The sequence below is a fragment of the Cydia fagiglandana genome, chromosome 18 (genome assembly GCF_963556715.1).
Source record: "Cydia fagiglandana chromosome 18, ilCydFagi1.1, whole genome shotgun sequence".
Classification (NCBI taxonomy): domain Eukaryota; kingdom Metazoa; phylum Arthropoda; class Insecta; order Lepidoptera; family Tortricidae; genus Cydia; species Cydia fagiglandana.
Window position 1 is genome coordinate 15,189,587 of NC_085949.1, and position 26,698 is coordinate 15,216,284.

The 26,698-nt window shown below is 40.4% G+C and overlaps 1 protein-coding gene across 1 annotated transcript in view; it reads right to left on the minus strand.

The window, feature by feature from the left end:
- The window catches only part of LOC134673420 (hemicentin-1-like), a 235,410-nt gene that overhangs the window by 1,822 nt on the left and 206,890 nt on the right, over positions 1–26,698 (minus strand). Inside the window, exons 8-13 of the mRNA XM_063531406.1 lie at positions 22,840–22,993; positions 4,577–4,707; positions 3,957–4,116; positions 3,350–3,685; positions 2,449–2,721; positions 1,578–1,757 (exon numbers count right to left, since the gene is read on the minus strand). Of these exons, the coding sequence (XP_063387476.1) occupies positions 1,578–1,757; positions 2,449–2,721; positions 3,350–3,685; positions 3,957–4,116; positions 4,577–4,707; positions 22,840–22,993 (1,234 nt within the window). The remainder of the gene's footprint in view (positions 1–1,577; positions 1,758–2,448; positions 2,722–3,349; positions 3,686–3,956; positions 4,117–4,576; positions 4,708–22,839; positions 22,994–26,698) is intronic.

Here is a 26,698-nt window from a genome sequence, read left to right on the forward strand (position 1 = left end):
CACGGAACCCTTAGTGCGCGAGTCGACTCACACTTGTTATTAATGAATTGATGGGTGAAAGATGAACACTGAAGCGCCAATGCAATCTTGTCTGATAATATGCATGCATTTTGGAACATAGGACTTAAAATAGTGCTTGCACACATACTTTTACAGTGCATATGGTGCTACTTTACCGCCCTAGAGCGGTAATTAGCACAATACGTGCCTATGTCGAAAATTTAAAGGGCCATATGTACTGTAAAACGTACAATACAAGTGCGAAAAGGTGATTCACAACTCGGGTCAATTTAGGGTAACATTCCATTTCCAACGATAGCTGCACTACTGTCAATTTTACTATGGAAATTGACAATGACAGCGACGCGTTCAGTACCGGTAGTGCAGCTGCGGTTAGAAATGGAATGTTACCATTATCGCCACTCGTTGCGAATTTCCTACTTTTCGCACTCATATCGTAATGTACTTTTACAGCTGTAGTGCATAATAAAATTGTTTTCACCTCAGCAGCTCGAACAAGGGTACTTTGCTTCTTAAAAACAGTGAGCAAAGTGCGATTTTGCTCACTGAGTGAGCAAAGTGCGATTTTGCTCACTGAGTGAGACAAAATGTCATTCAAGTGACCTTTATAGTCAAATGTCATTTCAACATGCGGGGTCTAATACAAGTTCGATATACTTGGGTTCTATTATCTCTGTCCCTCTAGGTATGTTCTCACTGCTTAGGGTGAAAAATTTTGTGTACTACACGAGATCAAAGTTATTTACATCTCGTGCGCTTTTGAATCCCTTACTACGCTCAAGATTCTAAATTTGATTCACTCGCTACGCTCGTGAATCTATAATAGAATCTTTCGCTTGCACGGGACTCAAAATAAGCACTCGAAGAAATATCAAACTTTGATCTCTTGTTGTACAAATAACTATTTCCATCGTATTTTGTCGGAAACGTTCGTATTCGTTATGCTACTTCAGTCAACGTCGGTACTTTTTGTACCAAGAATGACTGAAACAGCAAGACACGTTCGTACGTTTCCGTGAAAATACGATGGAAAATAATTATGCACAACATCTGTAGACTAGATCGTGCATTGGGGTAAAAGCGTCGTACAATTGTCACAAACATTAAATTTTAGATTTTATTCCAATGGAATAAAATAAAAAAATAAACTTTATGAACTGTACGAAAGCCAATGAAACTAGAGCATGATTTATAAATACTGTATTAACACAAGCATAATTCTATGATACATGAATAAATTATATGATATGAAACAGTCTAAAAGCACCGTGTCCGTTTGTGGGACATTTTGACATTAGTCATGTTAGCATTAGGTTCTCAACTGGCAATGTGTTGTATGATATAAAATACATGATGGACCCAAATCTACATCACCGGACCGATAAGGATGACTCACGTTAGACCAAGCCGTGTCCGATCCAACACGTAGAGGCCCCTTGGAGAGCTTTAATGTCATGTAAAATAAGGGTGACAGCTGGCAACTCCAGTTGCCAAACGCATGTGTTAGAGAACCCCAAGGTCTGATCACACAACTCCATCGCCAGTCAACTCCTAACCTCCAATAGTATCCAGATAGTCCCTCGCTATGTCGTCCAGTTGCAGCACTTGGATGACAGGCGCCGGCGGCTTGCTGCGCGTGCGCCGGGCTAGCCGGACCACGAGGAAAGTGGAGATGAGGAATGCGGCGACTAGCACCACTGCGCCGACGGATATGGCTACGTCTTTCTCGACGAGGACTGGAATACAAACATAAGGTCGTGTAGAAACAGAGAAGTGCCCTTATGTGAGTTATGTAATTTATATATACAGATAATTTATTGAGAAAAGTACAGTGGATTCTACATTCAGATACATTCTTACAGACTAAGAATTTTTATTAAAGACAAGTGGTTTACAAATGCCTGAACTAGGATTCCCTGTGTTTCAGGCAGCGAAGGATAATATTAATAAATTTTTAATTGTTCGTTTTTTTATTATATTATATTGTTCTAATAGAACAACGGCACGGCGACAGCAAAAGCCAGGTTTTTAGTTATTGTACTGATTTTAGTTAGAAGTGTTGACCAGATAGATCTATTTTATACAAATTTTAGTCATACGTACATTCTCTCCAAGATACCTAAAGGTGACAGTACATTTCCAACGACAGCTGCACTACTGTTGCGACGTTACTGTCATTCATTGCCTTGTCATTCATTTTATTTTATTTTATGGAAATTGACAATAACATCGACGTGTCGGAGCAGTAGTGCAGCTGCGGTCAGAAATGGAATGTTACCTTAAAGCTGAATCCACCCTACCTTTAACTTACTAAAAGTTTCAAATATTAACCGAGTGGACCGAAAGAGATAAATCAAGATGCTTTTCACCATATAAACTGAGATATGTTACCAGTTGTCCCATCTTAAATAATTCCAGTTAACTTACATTCCCACCAAGGCGGCGCGGACGCCGTCAGCAGAGTCTCCGTCGGCCTCAACAGCAACGCCCTCGAGCATCCATAACGATTACACGCCGAAGCCCCGGCCTCATCCCCCGCCTTCAGTTTCCCCAGGGCCCCTCGGAGCAGCCAGGGGGCCTCGCCCTGTGCCATGGCCTGGCCTGAGCCGAAACCCATGGCCGCTCGGTGCTCGAGGACGAGGGAAGTGTTGGAGGTGGACATGCGCCAGACGGATACTTCGTAGTGGGTTGCGTTTTCCACTGGAAATTAATAGAAGAACTTTTTGGATCATGTAGTTTTGAGCTAGCTTCTACCCAATAGGGTATGATACATTTGGTTGCGCGTAAATGTCCTCAAGGTATATCAATAAATTATATCAATAATTAGTGCCAAACAAATGTCGAAAAGGTGCCATACAAATGTCGTCAGGGTCTTATAAATGCTTATCAAAAGTAGAGTGGTGCCTCGTACAGTATATTTTTTGTTGTTAAGTACCTAAAACGATGATTATAAATCAGATTTTTCAAAATAAAAAAATTACCATACAAATGTCGAAAAAAAACGCTCTTTAAAAATTGACCTGACGATTACATGGGTAACTACCAAATAATAGCAAAGTCAAATCATCAACTAAAATCTGTGCTTAATGCTTATAGCTTAAAGAGAATCTTGAATCCAGCCAAGATGTAAACAAATAAAGAACTTCAAAGAAGAAGGACTTCAAAACGCTACCTATGAGCTCCATCATCCGGCACATGGATATAGTGGGAAAAGCTCTTGAGTAGTTGACGGATCTTTTCTAGGGGGTAACTGCACAAAAGATCCCTATGGGTCGAAGTGTATCTGTAAGGGCCCCCGGAAACAATAAGATAAGAAGATGAAACTCACCTGGCACACATCTCATCTGAAACTCCTCGTATTCATAAGCCAGATCACACTGCTGCGGCTGCTGCGGCCTCAAATGTTCCAAGCTCAGCACCCTCTCACACGGCGCCTCTTGCGACGCCACCCCGTTGCTCGCCTCGCACGTCGCCCTCACTGTCCCGGACAGCGGGGCGGTTACTTGGGACAGGGGGAGGATGGCCGAGCCGGTCGTCAGTTGCTGGATGTCGAAGCCGGAGGGGTAGATGTGCCAGAAGTATGTGTCTGGGGTGGGGAGCGCTTTGACGCTGCAGTGGAGGGTTTCTTTGACAACGACCACGCCGTTGTCACATTCTGGTGGATCTGGAAGGGACAAAAGATTTTAGATAGTTGGTCTCGAAATTCAATCCATTTGGATTAAAAAGAAATATGTTGGCCTAAACAACTTAAATTTGCATGTTCATCTATATCAACATGGTTGGAGAAGGTATGTCGGTATGAGTTTCCCCAGAAATATAGTAGATTAGAGTTTGCCTTCATTTCAGAAAAGTATTATGTGTACTTTTGTCTATTCCATTCTATAACAAACACATTAGTACATTAGCGAAGAAAAGAACCAATAATAAGTACTTACAATGTACAACGATTGTGATATGTTGTGCCCTCGTCCGGCCAACACTGTTGACGGCCTCGCACGCGTATCGGCCTGCATGGTGCCTCGAAACCTCCTCCACTAGCAGAGACGGTGACGATGTGTTTGTACCCCAAATATCACCGGCTTGGATTTCCACATCCTGAAATGGTAAAATATAAATTATTTTATGGTAAGATCAGAATCGGGCAGGGGGCCGATTTTTGAATTTCGATCGCTCGATTTCGTCACTCGAAAGTCGGTGGAAATCGGCGCAATGCTCATTTTTGAAATACGAGCGATCGAAATTTGGAATCTAGTGGTATTAACCACCCGATTTCAATTCTATTAGTAGAATTTAAGTGCCTATACCTAGTGCCTAGTGTTTATAGTGCTAATTTAAGTGTCTGTGTATTGGAGATATTATTTAACGAAATACACGAAATCGAATGGTCGAAATTCAAAAATCGGCCTCCAGGGCATTATAACTCTAGGTAGAGTTTAATAATAACTTATTAAACTCTAGATATGGCGTAGGGTCTCGCCTCGATCAGGATGGCCGAGTTGTAAGCAACCATTTATCAAAACAGGTATACTCACGTCAAAATAATAGGTATACTCACGTCAAAATACCAAAGGAACCGCTCCACGGGCGGGTTGGCTTTGACTTCGCACTCTAGATGCAGTGGGTCCAGCTCTACCACTCTGTTGCCGTTCTCGTCGCCTGCTATTGACACCTCTACGATTGGGCTATCTGTAAGGAATGAAATGTAGGTGCAAGTTGAAAAAAAAAATTTTTGGAAAAAAACGATAGTGAACAATCCATTAACATACTGTGTGTGTGTATAGAGAGCGTGCACGTTGGAGGGTATGCCATCTTGTGACCTAAATCGGAAACTTGAACTTGACATTGACACTTCACGCCAAAGCAAGTGCTGCTCCCTATAGTACACGCACGCTCACTTGCGCCAAAGAGAATAGATAGTATAGAGGGCTATTGCCAAACTAAATTTTGTAGTCACGGTACATTTACTGCCATCTATCGACACACGATTAAAACTTAAAATAAAATTGAAAATGTATAAATTAATCAAAATATGTTTACGGATAAATTATTTTTAATTTTTATTGTTCCATATTGACCCATGTTCTTTCACTGATATGTGTTAAAATTGTTAAATATCAAACGGTGTCAACGCCATCTAGCCGAGAATAGGCCAGAGGTATGGCTTTTTCTTGATTTCCGAGGCACGTTTTTTTCTTAGACTTTATTTATCTTATACGGAATTATATATAGTCATATGCCTTATGGGAATATAGTTCAGAGCCGGAAACCGCTACCAACTTTTAGTATGTTGTTGGGCATGGCATTGGGTCTCCAAAACTGCCGGGAGACAGCGGCGCCGGCCATCTACTTCAGCGGAATGACGTCATCAAAATGACTCCCGTTTCGTTGCGAATATTGCATATTGTACCCAAACTATGCATGGCACATAATTGTGTGGGGTATTGAATGAAAGCCAGTTAAATATGCTATATTTCATTTATACAGTGTGTATCAATATATTTAGCCGTTTAAGAGCCATTTGCAAAAGAATCAAAATGATGTAAAAAAATATTCAATTATTTGGGTTTTACAACCAAACCAAAAGTCGGACGTTAAAGCAATGTGCTACAAAATTAAAGACGACGTCTGACGCCATACGTTGATATCAATCAAGTCAAAATTGGGCCAAATATGTGGAAATTATGCATCAAAATGTAGATATTTGCCCATACAAATGCATTAAAGTTGAAAAAATCCAAATTGGTCATTTTCAGGATAATCCGCGTAAGCTTCTAGTATGTTATTAGCAATATGACCCTGGGTCCTAAAACTGCCGGGAGACCATCTTTATTGTCCCCCAGTCATGAATAATGACGTCATGCAAATAATCACTGCCGAATTTCGTAAAATGTAAATTATAGCTATACTATGAGTCACACATACATGTGTGTTACATGTAATGAAAGGTTATTAAATTTAGTATGATTCACCTAAACATTGTTTGTAAAAAAAAATGTACGGTTTAAGAGCTAGAAACAAAGAAATACCACTTTTTATGGAAAAAGTAGATGTATATCAATTTTATAGCTAAACTAAAATCGTCAATAAACTGTTGCGTATAATATTTAAAAAACCAGTTATTCAACTATATATCACAATTTAAATTTTACATTTCCGACAAAAACTGTGGAAGTTCTGGAAAAAAAACTAAAGCGCCCCAACAATTCTACCTTAATGCGCTCATATTGTGCAAAGAATAGTTCTAATCATCGAGTATTAAATGAATGAACATTACATAAAATACATGAAAACGACATTTTCGAATGGAACCATAATTAAAAAAATAATAATTTACTTGATAAGTAAGCATCTGAGCTGAGAAGGCTGGCAGAATTTTCCCTCTGATCCTCCGAAATACAGGTCACCCCTCTGGTCTGCTAACATCTACTTACGGCCTGAGGGTTTCAACGTTAGATGCCAAGCCACGCCAGGCCATAATAGTAAAGGTCTAATTATTGAATTTTAATTTTTTGTCCGACTACGGCAGAATTTGCTATCTATGCGTGCATGTGTAGGTACCGTTTGCATGAAAGTACTGAACTGATTTTGATAAATTAGGTTTCAATTTATTTGTCTTTGTAGCCCAGGTCACAAAAGCTACATTTTAACCGACTTTGAAAGGAGGAGATTAGGTACTTAAAGAAACAGTATTTTGCTTACTTATCAAGTAAATTATTATTTTTTTAATTATGTTTCCATTCGAAAATGTCGTTTTCATGTATTTTATGTAATGTTCATCCATTTAATACTCGATAATTAGAACTATTCTTTGCATAATATGAGCGCATTAAGGTAGAATTGTTGGGGCGCTTTAGTTTTTTTTTCCAGAAATTCCACAGTTTTTGTCGGAAATGTAAAATTTAAATTGTGATATATAGTTGAATAACTGGTTTTTCAAATATTATACGCAATTTTTTTATGACGATTTTAGTTTAGCTATAAAATTGATACATATCTACTTTTTCCATAAAAAGTGTTATTTCGTTGTTTCTAGCTCTGAAACCGTACATTTTTTTTACAAACAATGTTTAGGTGAATCATAATACATTTAATAACCTTTCATTACATGTAACACATGTGTATGTGAGACTCGTGGTATAGCTATAATTTACATTTTGCGAAATTTGGCAGTGATTATTTATATGACGTCATTATTTGTAACTGAGGAACAACAGAGATGGTCTCCCGGCAGTTTTAGAATCCAGGTCATATTGCTAATAACATACTAGAAGCTTATGCGGATTATCCTGAAAATGACCAATTTGGATTTTTTTAACTTGTATGCATTTGTATGGGCAAATATCTATATTTTGATGCATAATTTCCACATATTTGGTCCAATTTTGATTTTATTGATATCAGTGTATGGCTTGAAATGTCATCTTTAATGTTGTAGTACATTGCTTTATCGTCCGACTTTTGGTTTGGTTGTAAAACCCAAATAATCGAATATTTTTTTACGTAATTTTTATTTATTTGTAAATTTCTCTTAAACTGTTGCATATTTTGGTACACTTTGTATAAATAAAATTTAGTTTATTTAATTGGCTTTCATTTAATACCCCACACGTGTATGTGCTATGCATAGTTTGGGTACAGTATGCAATATTCGCAACGAAGCGGGAGTCATTTTGATGACGTCATTCCGCTGAAGTAGATGGCCGGCGCCGCCGTCTCCCGGCAGTTTTGGAGACCCAATGCCATGCCCAAAAACATACTAAAAGTTGGTAGCGGTTTCCGGCTCTGAACTATCTCTGCGACCGTTTCCCATAAGGCATGGCACTAATATATCTCTGCTTGCGCGTTGTAGGTTCTGCCATCTTGTGGCATAAATAGGAAACTTAAACTTGACATTTGCCTACACTTTGCACCAATAATCAAGGTCCTTAGGGGGAAGTGTGGTGTTGGGATTAGTTGTCTAGCGGGCCCCAGGCCCAGGCTCCCATAAGCGGGGAAACGCGAGGAAGAAGTAGAATTTGCTAACTCATGTGCTGCCCCTACAGTTCATGCACGTTCCCTATACGTATAGTTCGTTTTTTTTAGCATTAGAAAGATGTTGCAAGAAGTTAAGGTGCAGTGAGTTCAGAAAACGGAGTTTTTTAAAAGCCGTAGCTCTTTTTTGGATCACAATACGGCTGCCATACATTCAGTTAGCAAACTTGAGGGCTTTTTCTAGTGACTACCGGGATTAGAATCCTAAGTTTTTGACTTTTGCTCGATAGAAAACGATCACGAACATAGGTCTAAAACGGACTTTAAAGATTCGTAACAATTTGTGCACAAAAGATAGAAATATGAAAACTGCTTCTATGTACGCGCAATTGTATGCTTGAACGACTACCAGGATTACTTTTTTTTTTAATTTCACATTCACTAAATAAGTTCGAAAATATGATATCAGCGGTTCCGTGCACGCAACTTCTTTGATCAGATGCCCGCTGGGCTCGGATCAAAGCACACGTATCACGAATTTAATTAAAATGACAGTTGGTTTTGGCATTTATTTCGACATTAAGTCATATACATATACGAAAAAGTATACCAGTAGACAAATAGTATTTAAAAAAACAGGGTAAATAATTATCATCACATGGAGCTCGAGTCTCATCTTAGATTTGATTTGTTGGGGCATAATGGTTGAAAAACGCAGTAAACTATCTTAAAACAATACGATTCCAATATCATTTAAGTAATTTGCTCCTTGAAACCCGGCTTAGAATGAAAAAAGTTTGAAGACTCATACTTATTGATTGGAATTAATTTTCATTATGCTGGTATTAATATTGCATACCTATTTGACGTACTTTTGTACGTCAACGTCAATGAACTGTGATGACAATGTTGTGATCTTGTATTTATGTTAGAGAACTTTTGATCTTCAAATATTACCTATTAATACGGAACATTGTGTAAATATTTCGTGTACTACTTGAAAATCGTGCAGTGGTACACCTATTTTGTTGCTGTGAGGTCCGTCTAAGATAGATGTATAATGCGGTTACGTGCTGTTCTGCAAACCTTCATGAAATCAAGAATAAATAGACCTCAGTCCTAGCGAGTTTTTGCGGCTTGTGAGGCCGAGATATACATACTGGCCTACGAGGCTTACAGCCCAAAACCGCTGCGGTGCCTGGTTTGTGATTGCCTATGTATCGAGTGTTATACTAATTTACTATAAAATAAAACAAAGTTTTTAGTTCAATGATATTCTGTGCATATTTAATTTTATACCTCGTCGATGACAAACAAGCATACGGCCCGTCTGATGATAAGCAATCTTCGTAGCCTTTGGATGCCTGCAACTCCATGCGCGTTGCCGAGTCTAACACTCCGCACCCCTCGTTGATAACTGGCAACCATACTCACCGGCAGGAAGGACACTATGAGTAGGGTCTAGTGCTAGTGTTATTTGGCTGCAGATTTCTGTAAGGTTGAGCTCTGCTCTAGATCTGGAATGACATCCGCTGTGCTGTGCCCTACCACACAAAGCGAGATGTCATTCTCAGTTCCCATTCCCATACCTCTCTTTGGACGTAGTTCAAGGACCATATATCTTAAATATGCCGATACCGATATGTCAATATATCTTAAATATTAACTATAGAGATTCAGAGTCTGAACATATAACCGTAAGTTTACCAAAAAAATGCCGTAATAGCTGTAGGTACAGTCAGATGCAGAGAGAAAGAATCCGCCAAAATGAAATTTCCACCCTGCCAGGACTTTATTTATTGATAAAGATAACGATATATTTATTTGCAAAAAATATAGTGATGAACATAGGTGGACAGTAATTTTGGATGCGTAGGGTAGAGCGGGGAGAAACGTAACACTATGTACTTTGACCTTAGTTTCTGGTTAACCCTTATTATTTTGATGAGTTTAATGTAGTCATACTCGTATATAACGTCAGTGCATGTTCTGTACATTAACGTCTTGACTAACATTATAATTGTGTATTTTGTTTTAAAAAAATCGTCTTTTGTTACTAATGACCCCGTTGGCGTGCAGAAAGTAACACGTTGTGGGTCAAAAGTAACAAGACACAGTGGGCTGTAATTTAATATAATATGACATATCAAATCAAAATAAAAACCGGTCAAGTGTGAGTCGAACTCGCGTCCCAAGGGTTCAGTACTGCACACATTTTTGAACGAGCGAGCAAAGCGAAGTTCTTAAGTACATTCAACTATTTATTCAATTCGTCCACACACGGCTGGCTATCTTAGGATAGTTAGTTACCCATTTTTTTTTGTTCAAGTATTATGTTAAGCATAGTGCCTACATATTTTTTTTCATTGTTAGGCGTATCTCTGTTAATTCAAGATAACATGGCTATAACCGCGGCAATCGAAGTTCGCAAATTGCTGGCATTTCTCTCTGTCACTCTAATTACCTACGGTTTCATTGGTGTAAAAGAAAAATCCCCGCAATTTGCGAAATTCGATGGTCGCGATATACGGCAGTTCAGCCTTCTCACTTAGCTACTCGTACTTAAACCAATTATTTGTTCTGTTTGAGCACTAACCTCCTAAAGCTCATGCTTCGACCTTGCGTGGAGGTGCACCTCTCTCGAATGCTTCAGGCCTTCGGCCCGACGCAGAGCTTGGCCATCGACCTTCGCACTAGCTGTCCGCACCACGTTTCACGTAAACAATTGCGGCTGTGTCCCTAAAACAGCCCAACCGCGTTTTTTTTCTTAAGTCCGACTCACGCTGGACTCTAGATTTCTAATAGGTTTTCCTGTCATCTAGAGGTTTCTACCTCTACAACCTTCTGGTTGTGTATTTTTTTCAAAATTTTAGACCAAATTTTATCGGAGATAAGAGGGGGGGGGGACGGTCATTTTTTGCCTATTTTCTTAAATAACTTTTAAACTGTTTCATATAAAATTATAAAAACAATATATAGATCCTCAAAATAAGCCCTTTTATTATGTAACACGATATGGTTTGCAAAACTTGGTTTTCTAATTTACTCATATTCCCCTTAAAATAGCCGCCTATACTTAAAATTCATTTGTTTATATTACATGTCCGTCTTTGGGTAGCAGACTTCCATATGTATACCAAATTTCAACTTAATTGGTCCAGTAGTTTTGGAGCAAATTGGCTGTGACAAACGGATAGACAGACGCACGAGTGATCCTATAAGGGTTCCGTTTTTTCTTTTTGAGTTACGGAACCCTAAAAGTACTAATCATGTAAATTATTATTGATAACACACTTTAATATTTGCATTTCAACTACATAAACATTAGTGTTTAGTTTGATATTCAAATTTCCTAAGAGATGGCGCTGTTACAAACGCAAACTAGGTTACAGTAGTCCATCATAGAAAATACATATATAATGTCAAATATGTCAATAAATGATTGGTAATTGGTATTGGTAACTAAGCAACTTATTCAAACAAAGTGGTCCTTCGAGTTGAGAAGTGAAACGACTTAAGTGACATAGACAGTGCATTCAAAAGTGAACTTTAATTACAGTACAATAGAACCTAAAGTTGAACCTAAGTGTCAGTGATTTAGAACATTTAGAAATATTTCGAGAAGCCGTCAGTCAAAATTGTCATCAAAATTACAAAATTATAATTAGAGATTTCGGGAAGATAAGATAAATAAAATATATGTTAAGACCTACGAGTAAACTCAGAAAATTCGCCGCTTCAAACTAGTGCATTTACAAGATTAGATTTTATTAAGTTGGAAAAAATAAGGTTTGAGAAACAGAAGAATATAGAACACGTCAAAATTTTTTCCATGTCAAGAAAAACAATCATGATTTCGGTGTGAATTTTCATAGTTTCAAAGAATAGTTAGCTGTTATCTTATCTCAGAAATCTCAAAATGTCTCAAGAATTACCTGGTTTATTAGCCGAGCAAGAAAATATTTGTGGACTAATACTCAAAGCGCAAGCGAACTTCAAGAAAACACCAAAAGCGAGATTAACAAGAGGATACATCAAGACAAGAAAAGAATCCATAGAACAATATTTTAGTCAGTTCGTAGAAAACAATCGAGCCTTGATAAAAATATCTACACCGTCAGACAAAGCGAAGTACGAGTATTTCAAAGACGATGTATATTCAGCGTGCGAAGAAATGTTTCTAGATTTGAAAGCAGAGATGACAGATATGCTTGAGAGTTCGACGACGGGTGGTACGAGTACAAGCAGCACTAATCCAACACCAAGCACAAGCAGGGATGACGTGAAGCTACCGAAAATAGATATAGCGAAGTTTACCGGTAACTACCAAGATTGGACTTCGTTTTACGACATGTTTCCTAGTAGTAGATCAAAAACAAATAGAACGAATGAGTAAAATAATTAGCAAAAGTATTAGGAAAGATTTAAGAAAATATAAAACTAAAATCATACTCGACACGATAGAAGATTGCAGAGGGCCAAAGGTGTTTAGAAGAAAATTAAGAACAGGAGTGAATCAAATAGTAAAATTGAAAGACAACGATAACAATTTGGTAACGGACCGTGACCAAATTGTTAAAATTGTTGAGGAGTTTTATGGCACACTTTATGCATCACAATCAGACGCACCACATATATCTACATTTGACTCTAGAGCTCCCCCATCCTCCCGCAATGATAACGAAAACATACCACCAATAATAGCCAGTGAAATCAAAAAAGCATTGTATCAGATGAAAACGGATAAATCTCCTGGAGAAGATGGCATTACATCCGATCTTCTTCGCGCAGGTGGTGACCCTGTTATCAGTATCCTAGTAAAACTGTTTAATCAGGTTTTACGAGGTGCTCGCACCCCAGAATCCTGGAAAACCGCCATAGTCACCATCTTACATAAAAAAGGAGACATTTCAAAATTAAGTAATTATCGCCCCATAAGCCTCCTTTCCCACACGTACAAGCTATTTGCAAAAGTGCTGTGCAATCGTCTAACTCGTATTCTCGACGAATGCCAACCTCCCGAGCAGGCTGGTTTCCGGAGTGGATTTTCTACTACCGACCATATCCATGCAGTCAAGCAGCTGATGGAGAAAAGTTCTGAATACAACCGGCCCCTGTGCATGGCCTTCGTAGATTACGAAAAGGCCTTCGACAGTGTCGAACATTGGGCCGTGTTTGACTCTCTCCATCGCTGCTCGGTTGACACTCGCTATGTGGATGTGCTCCGGGAGCTATATAGCTCGGCAACAATGCAAGTTCGGCTTCACAAACTCAGTAACCCAATATCCATCCAAAGGGGAGTGCGTCAAGGGGATACCATTTCACCCAAGCTTTTTACGGCGGTACTGGAAGACGTCATAAAAACGCTTGCATGGGACAAAACTGGTATCAATATCCATGGTGTCTTCTTGTCGCACCTGAGATTTGCCGACGACATTGTTTTGTTTGCCGAGACCCTGGAAGATCTCCAAAGCATGATTGAAAGCCTATACCATGCTTCTTTGAAAATAGGTCTTAAGATGAATATGTCCAAGACTAAGGTTATGACGAACATCTCTAGTAAATCGATTCCAACCATTATGGTTGGGAACGAAAGACTGGAGGTGGTCGAGCAATACTTGTATCTTGGACATATTCTATCATTTGACAAAACACACCAGCAGAAGGAGATCTCCAGGAGAATCCAGCTCGGTTGGGCGGCATTCAATAAATTAGCGGACATCCTGAAACCTGCTAACATTCCACAATGCCTGAAGACTCGCCTCTTTAACCAATGTGTCCTGCCCACCATGACCTATGGTGCCGAGACATGGACGCTCACTAAGGGGGCTGTGCATAAAATCCGCGTAGCACAAAGAGCCATGGAGCGCGCCATGCTCGGTATCAAGCTTCAAGATCGAGTAAGGAATGTCGAGATCCGTCGCCGCACCAAGGTGCATGACGTGGGTTTCGTCATTACCAAACTAAAATGGAATTGGGCAGGACATGTTGCTAGGCAGAGTGATGGCAGGTGGACTAAAATGTTAACAGAATGGTGGCCGCTTTCAAATGAAAGAAGCGCCTGGCGTCCGTTGGCTCGTTGGGTGGACGACATCAGGAAAATTGCGGGTCACTGCTGGATGAGATTAGCTCAGGACCGGGACAAGTGGCGTACTAGAAGAGAGGCCTATGCTCAGCAGTGGGCGATAAAGGGCTGATATGATGATTTACGACATGTTTACATCACTCATCCACAACAAAGAGAACTTGAGCAGCGTCCAAAAGATGCACTATTTAAAAAGCTACTTGTCTGGAGAACCTGCTCAACTGTTGGATCACCTAGCCGTCACTGAAACAAACTACGAATTGGCATGGCTCACGCTGCAGAACAGGTACAACAACAAGAGAGTTATAGTTAATTCCATCTTAAGCAAGTTGATGAACCAAAAGAAAATTCACACGGGCACTGCTAAAGCAATTCGAGAGATATTAGATACAACTATGGAGTGCCTTAACAAGCTAAAAGTACAAAACATCAATACAAGTTCATGGGATACACTTATTATACACATCATTGTTGAGAAGTTAGACACCGAGACACATAAAGAGTGGGAGGAAGAAGCAAGTAACCTGAACCTCACAGAGTTACCTACAATGGTCATGTTCAACAAGTTCTTAGAAAAGAGATTCCGAGTTTTAGAGATGATGCAACCTAGCCAAACAACGAACATGAACATGAAGAGTACCTACCGAAGCACCCAGAGAGAACCTAACGTCACTGTCGAGTCTAAGTCATTTCACGTGTCACCAGCTATCAAGTGTGGTTTTTGCAAGCTAAACCATCATTTGAACCAATGTAAAGAGTTTCAAGAGCTAACACTAGAAAAGAAAACAGAGTTCATTCAAAACCAACAACTCTGCTTTAACTGCCTAATCCATGGTCATGCTGTCCGCTTCTGTAAGAGCAAGTTTTCATGTCAAAAGTGCGGAAGAAGACATCACACACTGTTACACAACAATACGTACCAATCCAAAGAGAAAGAGCACAAAGAAGAAACAAAACAAGAGAGAGAAAGCATAGATTTCAAGCGAGAGAGAGATACTAAACAAGAACCCAAGCAAGACATGAAAAATAAGAGAGAGATAGTTGCCCACCTAACAACAGGAAGCATGACAGGATTATTATCTACAGCACAAATTAACGTGACAAACCATCAAGGAAGAGAATTCGTTTTAAGAGCCTTGTTGGATCCATGTTCTCAAGAGTCTTTCCTGAACGAGTCTGCAGCCCAAACTATGGGGCTTAAGAGAAAACGCGTAAACGGAAACGTATCAGGTCTTGATCAGATGAGCACACCCATCCGATTTGCTGTAGATATCGAGATTGCATCACGTCATAATCCTGAAAAGAAAATGAGTTTAACAACCTACATAGTAAAGCGAGTAACAAACATCATGCCTTCAGAGAAACTTACCATCGACAACTGGGTTCACCTAAAAGACTTACAACTAGCTGATCCGACTTACCACCAGCCAAGTTCTATCGATATTCTACTGGGAGTAGAAGTTTACAACGAGATGATACAGCCTGGTCTGATCAAAGGCGTTCCAGGCTCTCCCATAGCTTTACAAACACATTTGGGTTGGATAATATCAGGAAAAGTCACAGTCGGAACAGAACAAGAGCGAGAAGAGAAACCATTCATTAGCATGCATTTAAATGTCGAGTTGAACCATATGCTAAAGAGATTCTGGGAGCTAGAGACAATAGATGAAGAGAAACACAAGCTAACAGCAGAAGAGATCAAAGTAGAAGAAATATACGAAAAAACTACCACTAGAGACGAAGACGGACGTTACATAGTAGATCTGCCAATGAGACATGACCCACCAGTTCTACCATCTAACAGCCGAGAGATTGCACTGAAACGCTGGAAGTCTACAGAGAACAGACTTAAGAGTAAACCACACCTATTAGAAGAATACAACAAAGTTCTAGAAGAGTACATAACGCTAAACCACATGAAGAAAATAGAAAACAAAGATGAAGATAATGGTGTGTGGCTACCTCAATTTGCTGTGATTAAAATGGAGCGAGAAACTAGCAAATTAAGAGTAGTTTATGACGCGTCATGCAAAGGAAGCAACGGGGTATCCTTAAATGACGAGTTACTAATCGGACCCCCTTTGCTAGAAGATTTAAGAGCCATTCTCATTAGATGGAGAACATACAAGATAGCATTTGTCGCCGACGTAGAGAAGATGTATAGACAGATACGGGTAAAAGATGAACACACGGATTACCAGAAAATTGTATGGAGACCAGATCCAAAAGGACCCATTGAAGACTTCAAACTCTTAACTGTTACATTTGGAACATCCTGTGCGCCTTATCTCGCAATAAAAACTTTGAGGCAAACAGCAAAAGATGAAGGAGCTGACTATCCAAAAGCTCAGAAGATGATATTACGAGATTTCTATATGGATGATTTGCTCTCCGGTACAGACGAAGAAAAAGATGCTATAGAAATTCAAAAACAAGTTACACAAATTTTAAGTTCCGGAGGATTCCCACTAAAGAAATGGTGTTCAAATAGCGAAGAGTTTATGACAGCATTAGACAAACAAGAAAAGAGAGAAGAAACACAGACAGTCGAAATAAAACGCAAAGAGAGCGTGAAAACATTAGGTATAACATGGGAAGTTAAGAAAGACAAGTTACTCATACCTAATCATATCAAAGATGTAGAAGACACACCTATGACTAAAAGAAGTGTTTTATCTGAGATAGCATCAATATTCGACCCAATGGGATGGATCGCTCCAAGCGGCATACTAGCAAAAATATTTATGCAAGTTATGTGGCAGAAAGGCATTTCGTGGGATGAAGAACTTCCAGCAGAACTACAAAAAGAGTGGTTGCAGTATAAGAGAGAACTGCCAGCCTTGAAAGATGTCAGCTTAGATCGGTGGATGCACACTACGAGTAAATCAACTCTTGAACTGCATGGCTATGCAGACGCTTCAGCATTAGCATATGCAGCAGTTATTTACTTGAGAGTTATAGACGAAGAAGGAGAAATCAGAGTATCCCTCGTGACAGCAAAAACAAAAGTCTCGCCGATTCGGAAAGTTTCCTTGCCGCGATTGGAGCTACTGGCTGCTACATTATTGAGTAAACTTATGAAACAAGTCGCTGATACACTAGAAGTTCATATTGACAACGTATACGCTTATTCAGATAGTCAAGTGACTTTGGCTTGGATACATGGAGATCCATTGAAATGGAAGCCTTTTGTAAAAAATAGAGTCATAGAAATCACAGAGATACTGGATGCTAATCACTGGTTCTACGTAAACACTAAGCAAAATCCTGCTGATCCTGCTTCAAGAGGAGTGATGCCTTCAAAACTTATGTCCACAGAGATATGGTGGAACGGACCTGAAATGCTGAAAGAGAAAGAAATAAGATTAGAAAAAGGAACTCCACTAGACACAGCAATAGAAAAGAGAAAGAATATAGTAACGATGTCAGTAACCAATGAGAATGAGGAACAACTTACCTTATTGAAGAGGTTTTCATCACTGGAGAAACTTACCCGTGTTATTGCATACTGCAGACGCTGGCTAAAAATTATAGATAGAGAGAAAAGTAATTTACCTTCTTACCTGACGTACGAAGAAAGAAACGATGCACTTACAATATGTATAAGGATGTCACAAGAAGTGGAATTTTCAGAAGAGATAGAAGACCTGAAAGAAAACAAAAACTTAAAACCTAAGAGTAACCTACTAGCTCTATCCCCTTTCCTTGACGACAAGAATGTTCTAAGAGTCGGTGGTCGATTGAAGAACGCAGATATGGAATTCATACGAAAACACCCGATCATCATTTCGAAGAACAATATACTACTACCGTTAATATTGAGAGATGCTCATGCCAAAACACTACACGGCCCTCCGCAAATGATGATTACATACTTACGAGGCAAATATTGGCTGATTAACGCAGCAAGCCGCGTTAAACGTTTTGTGCGGGAGTGCGTTACATGTATAAGACAGAATGCGAAGAACAGAGAACAAAAAATGGGAGATTTACCTGATTCTAGAGTCAAGCCGTGTAGACCATTCTTGATCACCGGAACGGACTTTGCGGGACCAATAAATGTCAGAATGAGCAAGGGTAGAGGTGCCAAATCCTACAAGGCCTACATATGTTTATTCGTTTGTATGTGCACGAAGGCACTACATATAGAGGTTGTAAGTGACATGACGACACAAGCCTTTCTGGCAGCATTTAAAAGATTCGTTTCAAGGCGAGGCCATGTGGCAGAAATGTGGAGTGATCACGGAACTTCATTCATTGGCGCTGAGAAAGAGTTACTAGAGATGTGGAGACAAGGGAAATCCAGTGTACCAGATGAGTTTATTTCGATGCTAGATAGAGAAGGGACGAAATGGAAATATATCCCTCCAGGCGCTCCCAATTTCGGCGGATTATGGGAGGCAGGTGTCAAGTCGACCAAATACCACCTGAAACGTATAGTTGGAGATACTACACTTACATTTGAGCATTTAAGCACGGTCCTGGCAGAAATTGAAGCTTGTCTAAATTCTAGACCCATTTCACCCATCAGCGATCATCCGGACGATTTGAACCCCTTAACTCCTGGCCATTTTCTCATCGGAGAACCCACTAATGTTATACCATCTGAATACCTAGGAGATGTAAAGATGAATAGACTCGATCAATGGCAAGTGACAACCAGAATGGTACAAGATTTTTGGCGAAGATGGCAATCCGAATATTTAAGTAGAATGCAACAGAGACCTAAATGGAGAAAGTCTACTCGAGAATTCCAAGAAGGAGATTTAGTTCTAATAAAGGACCAGAGGCTACCTCCTGGTCGTTGGCCTATGGGAAGAATTATAAAGAAGTACCCTGGAAAAGACCAACTTACCAGAATGTATGACTTGCGAACCTCGTCAGGAGTGTTACAACGTTCAATTTCAAAATTGTGTCCTTTATTATGTGATGTAGAAAATTAGTTTGCGTCCGTAACAAGCTATTAATTTATGTTTGATTATTTGCAAGATTGAATCTTAATTAATTTTATTATTTTATAATGACGTCACGTCATTAAAGGCGGGAGTATGTTTAGTTTGATATTCAAATTTCCTAAGAGATGGCGCTGTTACAAACGCAAACTAGGTTACAGTAGTCCATCATAGAAAATACATATATAATGTCAAATATGTCAATAAATGATTGGTAATTGGTATTGGTAACTAAGCAACTTATTCAAACAATTAGTATTTTAAGAAAACAAATCAATATTAATTCCTCGTTAGAAATTGTTTTTATTTCAAGTGATGAGATCAATTATTGTCTGGTTAAGCTCTTCCATAGCAACGGATACACAAGCACTAAAATTGCTCTGACTCGGAAATACTAAACAAAGATTTGAAATTTTACGATTATATCCATAAAAGTACTAGCAAACGTGTAAAAAACGAGTCAGAAGAGGTTTTTCTCTGCGGAGACCGCAGCCCCGGCCGGATGGTATTCCTTAACGGTTGAATTCCCGCGTAAAATAATGTTTTTTAGAAATGGCGTGATGTTCCCGCTCACCTCGCCCATTACGCGCCGACCGTCGAGCCGCGAACATTTAGAAACCAGAAATTTATTTGCTAAAACTATTGTCCTTACAAAGGTATACAAATGGAATACGCAGTGATAACAAGTGAAATAAACTGTGTGAATCGTGTTAAATGTAATGTTTTGTCATAAAGGCCGCTTTTTCTACAATCAATTGTTTTATTTCCTAATTATACGTATTTTTATACATGAAAGAAAAAAAATTGGTAGTATGAGATTTGATCAAGTCCAGCATAATTCACATAAATATAATGAAATTCATTGGTATACAATCAAATAAGCCATTTTATGCTGAATTCAATGATACATAATTAATATCATTCATACATATTTTTTGAGAAATGGTCATATTTCTAACACACGCCAAATTCGCGATGACCACCCATGGAGGCCACGCCACTAGACGTATATTTTTCTAAATTGGCCGCGCCACTCAACCTCAAGCCACCGTTAAATCTGAGGCGCCGCCATTCAACGGCTTGTTATGACTGTCCGTCTCCCGGCTCCCCGCCACCATAGAGACTGGGAGCCAGACAATGCCACTCTAGGGGATATGCAAATATTCAGAAAATGTATGAATTTTAATACAACATAAACATCAAATAACAGAAAGTCAAAAAACGTACTTTAGATTCGAAAAATCACGTTGCGTTCTCTCACACAACCTAATAGCACGTGGCGACCGTTTCGACTGAATGCGCTGACTGAGTGAAGGGGGCACCACTGTCTATCACTTAATAGCAGCGGAGTGGTATTTTGTCTATTAGATAAACCTACAGAGCAATAGTTACTTTCCACCCGCAGTTACTTTTGTCCCCGCTCTCCCCTACATTTCACTTGAAGAAGCATGCAATTTTTTCTTAGTAGCTTAGGTAGTATAACTAAATATATACAAACTGAAGCTAAGCTAAGGTAAGTTATATAATAATAACATCATCGGAATACACATATGATTTTAATGAAATTGTCATTGAATTGATTTGTGCCTTATCGAAAGCCCTATTGATTAGAGTAGTACCTAAATAACGTTTTTCATTTAACGACTTCTGTATTTATTCGGTTTATTTAGTTCGAGTATCTAATGAATTCGATTATTTAGTTAATTTACATTTAAGTACGTCACATGTGACATGAACAGACAAGGAGAGCAAGATAAAATATATTGTTTTGTCTTCCTTCTTTCAATGGAACTTTTTTAGAGTTTCTCTTCCTCAAAGGAGGCTAGTGGTTAAGACGAAACTCAAAATACTCTCATTTGCATCTTAAAAAAAAACAGGATGGGTCACTGACCTGTCCCGGTAAAGTGAGGTAGTGTGCGTGACGCGTGCTTGTGTGTGAAATGGGGCAATTTGACAGAATCTGAAAATTTTCCCCGGGCATACCTCACCTTAAGCGATCTCGCTCTTTTTAAAAATCAAAACCTATTACTTATGAAAGCAGAAGAATATAAATGATCGTATTAGATTCATAATTGTTACATATTTGCCGTAACTTATTTTTTAAATGTGTTTTTCAATTAAAAGACACATCAAGATTGTTTACCTTATTTCTAATGCTAAAAAAAACGAACTATAGGGTTGGTCGTCTATCGACTTTTCCTTTCACTGTCTACTCACAAGTGACGTTGAGTTTGACTAATTGTAAGTCGGCCTTGGCGCCTCGACTGGGCGCCATCGCGACGTTGGTCGCCACGCAGGCCAGAGTGGCGCCGTCGTATAAAACTCCGTGCGAAAGTTGCAAAAATGATATCTCTCTCTGTCTATCTGTCTCTGTCTACTCACAAGTGACGTTGAGCGTTGAGCTTCTCTAAATCAGCCTTGGCGCCTCGACTGGGCGCCATCGCGACGTTGGTCGCCACGCAGGCCAGAGTGGCGCCGTCGTCTAAAACTCCGTGCGAAAGTTGCAAAAATGATATCTCTCTCTGTCTATCTGTCTCTGTCTACTCACAAGTGACGTTGAGCTTCACTAAATCAGCCTTGGCGCCTCGACTGGGCGCCATCGCGACGTTGGTCGCCACACAGGCCAGAGTGGCGCCATCGTCTAAAACTCCGGAGGAAAGTTGGAGGAATGATATCTCTCTCTGTCTATCTGTCTCTGTCTACTCACAAGTGACGTTGAGTTTCACTAAATCAGCCTTGGCGCCTCGACTGGGCGCCATCGCGACGTTGGTCGCCACGCAGGCCAGAGTGGCGCCGTCGTCTAAAACTCCGGAGGAAAGTTGGAGGAATGATATCTCTCTCTGTCTATCTGTCTCTGTCTACTCACAAGTGACGTTGAGCTTGACTAAGTCAGCCTTGGCGCCTCGACTGGGCGCCATCGCGACGTTGGTCGCCACGCAGGCCAGAGTGGCGCCGTCGTCCAAAACTCCGGGCGAAAGTTGCAGGGGTGATATCTCTCTCTGTCTATCTGTCTCTGTTTACTCACAAGTGACGTTGAGCTTGACTAAGTCAGCCTTGGCGCCTCGACTTGGCGCCATCGCGACGTTGGTCGCCACGCAGGCCAGAGTGGCGCCGTCGTCTAAAACTCCGGAGGAAAGTTGGAGGAATGATATCTCTCTCTGTCTATCTGTCTCTGTCTACTCACAAGTGACGTTGAGCTTGACTAGGTCAGCCTTGGCGCCTCGACTTGGCGCCATCGCGACGTTGGTCGCCACGCAGGCCAGAGTGGCGCCGTCGTCTAAAACTCCGGAGGAAAGTTGGAGGAATGATATCTCTCTCTAACTGTCTATCTGTCTCTGTTTACTCACAAGTGACGTTGAGCTTGACTAAGTCAGCCTTGGCGCCTCGACTGGGCGCCATCGCGACGTTGGTCGCCACGCAGGCCAGAGTGGCGACGTCGTCTAAAACTCCGGAGGAAAGTTGGAGGAATGATATCTCTCTCTGTCTATCTGTCTCTGTTTACTCACAAGTGACGTTGAGCTTGACTAGGTCAGCCTTGGCGCCTCGACTGGGCGCCATCGCGACGTTGGTCGCCACGCAGGCCAGAGTGGCGCCGTCGTCTAAAACTCCGGGCGAAAGTTGGAGGAATGATATCTCTCTCTGTCTATCTGTCTCTGTCTACTCACAAGTGACGTTGAGCTTGACTAAGTCGGCCTTGGCGCCTCGACTGGGCGCCATCGCGACGTTGGTCGCCACGCAGGCCAGAGTGGCGCCGTCGTCTAAAACTCCGGGCGAAAGTTGGAGGAATGATATCTCTCTCTGTCTACTCACAAGTGACGTTGAGCTTGACTAAGTCGGCCTTGGAGCCTCGACTGGGCGCCATCGCGACGTTGGTCGCCACGCAGGCCAGAGTGGCGCCGTCGTCCAAAACTCCGGGCGAAAGTTGCAAAAATGATATCGCGGTGCCCGTTGAGTTTATTAGAGTCTGTGAACAGATATAATACAATATTAATGAATGAATGAATGAATGAAAAATGCTTTTATTCGAAACATTCATACGCAACAACATTATTAACATTAAATGTAGGTAAATTAGAAGTTACAGTGCTGCGATTGGTTCCAGAAAAGGATAACACTCAACATATTAGGTACTAATACGTACCTACAAATCTGTGGCCCTAGTGAAAAAGGGTACAAGTCTCACGCAGCTTAGGAGTAAAAGGGCACAGGTGTTACTTGGAACTTATACCCATTTACAACTGCGTTGCCCGAGACATGTACCTTTTTTCACTAGGGACACAGAAATATTCTTTATGGCACAAGAGTAAGTATAGCGTTTAAGATGTTCTAATGAAATAGAGTATTTTAAAGTATGTAGGACTTAAACATGCGCGAAACAGTGCTTCGAAAAGTGATGCTATATCACATCACTTTTCCGAACACGTAATGGTACACTGAGATATCACATCACTCATCACTCGAAACATGACCCGACCGTGAAACAGCGCTCGGGCGCGCGCGAGACGGCCACATTACAGCTATCTCTTACATTGCGCATCTACAGCACTCTAGTGATTCTAGGCGTTTCGGATCCGTATCGGCGATCGATCTATTTATTACGCGTTGCGTTTTGTCTTCTTTATGTGAAAGAGTTTTTGTTAGTTCTTATAAATTATAAAATAATGTAATTATGTAATATGTATGTAAGTTTCGGAGGTAGATAATTGCCTATGGAGCTTCCCGATGTGGCGAGTATTCTATAACAATGCGTAACTACATTTTGCTCGCTTTGGTTCTGTCTCCGTAAAGTGGTTCGTTTATAGCCATTTTTTTTTAATAGGTCAATCAAGTTAAAGTCACCAATAGTCCGTAAAAAAGCGATTACTCACCAGCACTAACACATTATCAGAATATTGCCATAACGAAACTATTATTTACACCTTTCACAATTTAAGTCTTTATAAACAACTCGAATTTCTATTGTCGGTCTCGATATGCACTAATTCACAATTAAATTAAAGGATAAACAAGTATTAACTCGTACTTAGTTTGCCGCGAACCGCGAAAGTCAAGCAAACTATCAAACATTTCACAACAATAATAATAAACGGTTTTCTTTTCGTCAAATTCAAAATCGCAAATAAATTACTCCATTTGACCGTGTCCTTCTTGTATTATAAGAAAAACATTTTAAGCTCTACGCGGACGCATTAGAGTTTTAAATCTATTGTAGAAAATCATATTCGTAAAAATATTAGTGAGTGACAACTTAAACCGCGGCGATCGGCCGAGCGGACCTATCCGAATGGTTCCGAAGATAGCCGAAAGCATCGCAGAGCGAGAGCGAGCGAGCACTGAGTGCGAGTGCGAGCGAGATAACAAAGCAATGATGGCATGGCATGGCGAACAAACATGACACTATCACAAGTGACATTACACATTACGCGCTCCGTGCGTAGACTTGAACTGACCGTTCATATCGGCGAGTCAATGTATTTGGAATTGAATCAATTTCGCGCGCTTCGGCCGGTCGTTGGCGCTCGCGCGCTCGGTGCGGCTCGCGTGATGCGTGATGTTTGAAGTACTGGTTGATTTCGCGGAGAGATACGTAATGCCATATTACGTGTTCGAGAGATATCTCATTTGTGATATTACGAGCATTACTTACACATGTCTAAATTGTAGGTACAGTCAGCTGCAGAGATTACCCTGCATTCCCTGCAAGTACGCCAGCAAGGTGTAGTTGGTACCTATACTTACTACTGTAGTATCCGTAGGTATCCGTGCTTTTGACTATAATCATAGGTACTTAACTATCTTTTCACCACACCAGCTCCGAAAGGCTTACTTTGCACTTCAAAAACGAATAGCGAAGTTGCATTTTATTCACATGTGAGGCAAAGTAATCAAATGCAAATTTTGAGTTGTTTTCTTATGTTTGCTGTTTGAATTGACTTTTAAATGATGATTTCGGATGATAAATATTTAATAACATTCATTTGGATTTGATCTGGTTTGTATTTGTTTGATATTTTACATTTAATATTTTCTTCGGGTTGGTGTGGTGAAACTATCTTTTAAACATTTTATTACATCCTATGCAATATTATATAGAAGATAAAAACACGTTATTTGTTATACTTATTTGATATATTACTTAAGTATTCAGGGAGTAAGTTTTTTATGATGATCCATTAGGTCTTAGGATACAAGAAACAATAAATCATGTAGTATAGTAGTAAGTAGATAGTTATTAAGTACTTGACACAAATTATTAGACATTTATTATCATACTAATGGATAATAATAAAAGATGAAACAACTTAGGTATAATAAAAATTTACGAACATTTGTTTTGTTAAGCACGCCATCCATGGGAAAATCTTAGAGTTAAGTGTACCTACATGGGGATCTGCGATGTTCCTAACTCGTTCTGAAAGTAGTTCAATATTTTCTCGCTAGGTGGCACATGTTAAATGATTATAGAAATCTATGAATGAATATTATATCCAAAGGGGTTTTGTAAGGTTTTACAGTTTCTGACTTTGTAACGCGTCGCCGAGGGTGGTTTGATACTAGAGATGCACCGGATATCCGGTTACTATCCGGTATCCAGCCTATCCGGCCATTATTTTATTATCCGGCCGGATACCGGATAGTTACCGACTATTCGGCCGGATACCGGATAGTGACCTACTATCCGGCCGAATACCGGATAGTAACATTGGTTGATTTCGGAGTAAACAAATTAGATTTAAGAAACAGACACGGTCATAATCGTACTTGTTTATTATTTTAAAACAATTTAATTATTCCACTGACTTGCACGCGTACTCATTTCGAACCTAGAAATGAGTCCGCGCGAAGATGTACTAGGAAACAGGTCAAACCTGCAGAATGCGCACTTGAAAAACCGAAATGTAGGTATAATTCCGCTGGCCGAATATTCGGCGGCCGGATAACGGATATTCGGCCGACGGTCAGTCCGAATATCCGGTATCCGGCCAAACAACTATCCGTTGCATCTCTATTTCATACCCGGTCTTACCTGATTACTATGCTGTGTGAGATGCTTATGGTCCAACCACCAGGCTAGATCGGCGGGTGGATTGGAGCCGTGAGCGGTACAGTGCTACATGTGAATCTACCTGAACTTACCTGATTACTATGCTGTGTTAGATGCTTATGGTCCAACCACCAGGCTAGGTCGGCAGGTGGGTTGGAGCCGTGAGCGGTACATTGCACTATTGCTGGTCGGCCGGCTTGTAACCCGTCGCCAAGGGTGGTTTGATACCCGGACATACCTGATTACTATGCTGTGTGAGATGCTTATGGTCCAACCACCAGGCTAGATCGGCGGGTGGGTTGGAGCCGTGAGCGGTACATTGCACTATTGCTGGTCGGCCGGCTTGTAACGCGTCGCCAAGGGTGCCTGATACCCGGACTTACCTGATTACTATGCTGTGTGAGATGCTTATGGTCCAACCACTAGGCTAGATCGGCGGGTGGGTTGGAGCCGTGAGCGGTACATTGCACTATTGCTGGTCGGCCGGCTTGTAACGCGTCGCCAAGGGTGCCTGATACCCGGACTTACCTGATTACTATGCTGTGTGAGATGCTTATGGTCCAACCACCAGGCTAGGTCGGCGGGTGGGTTGGAGCCGTGAGCGGTACATTGCACTATTGCTGG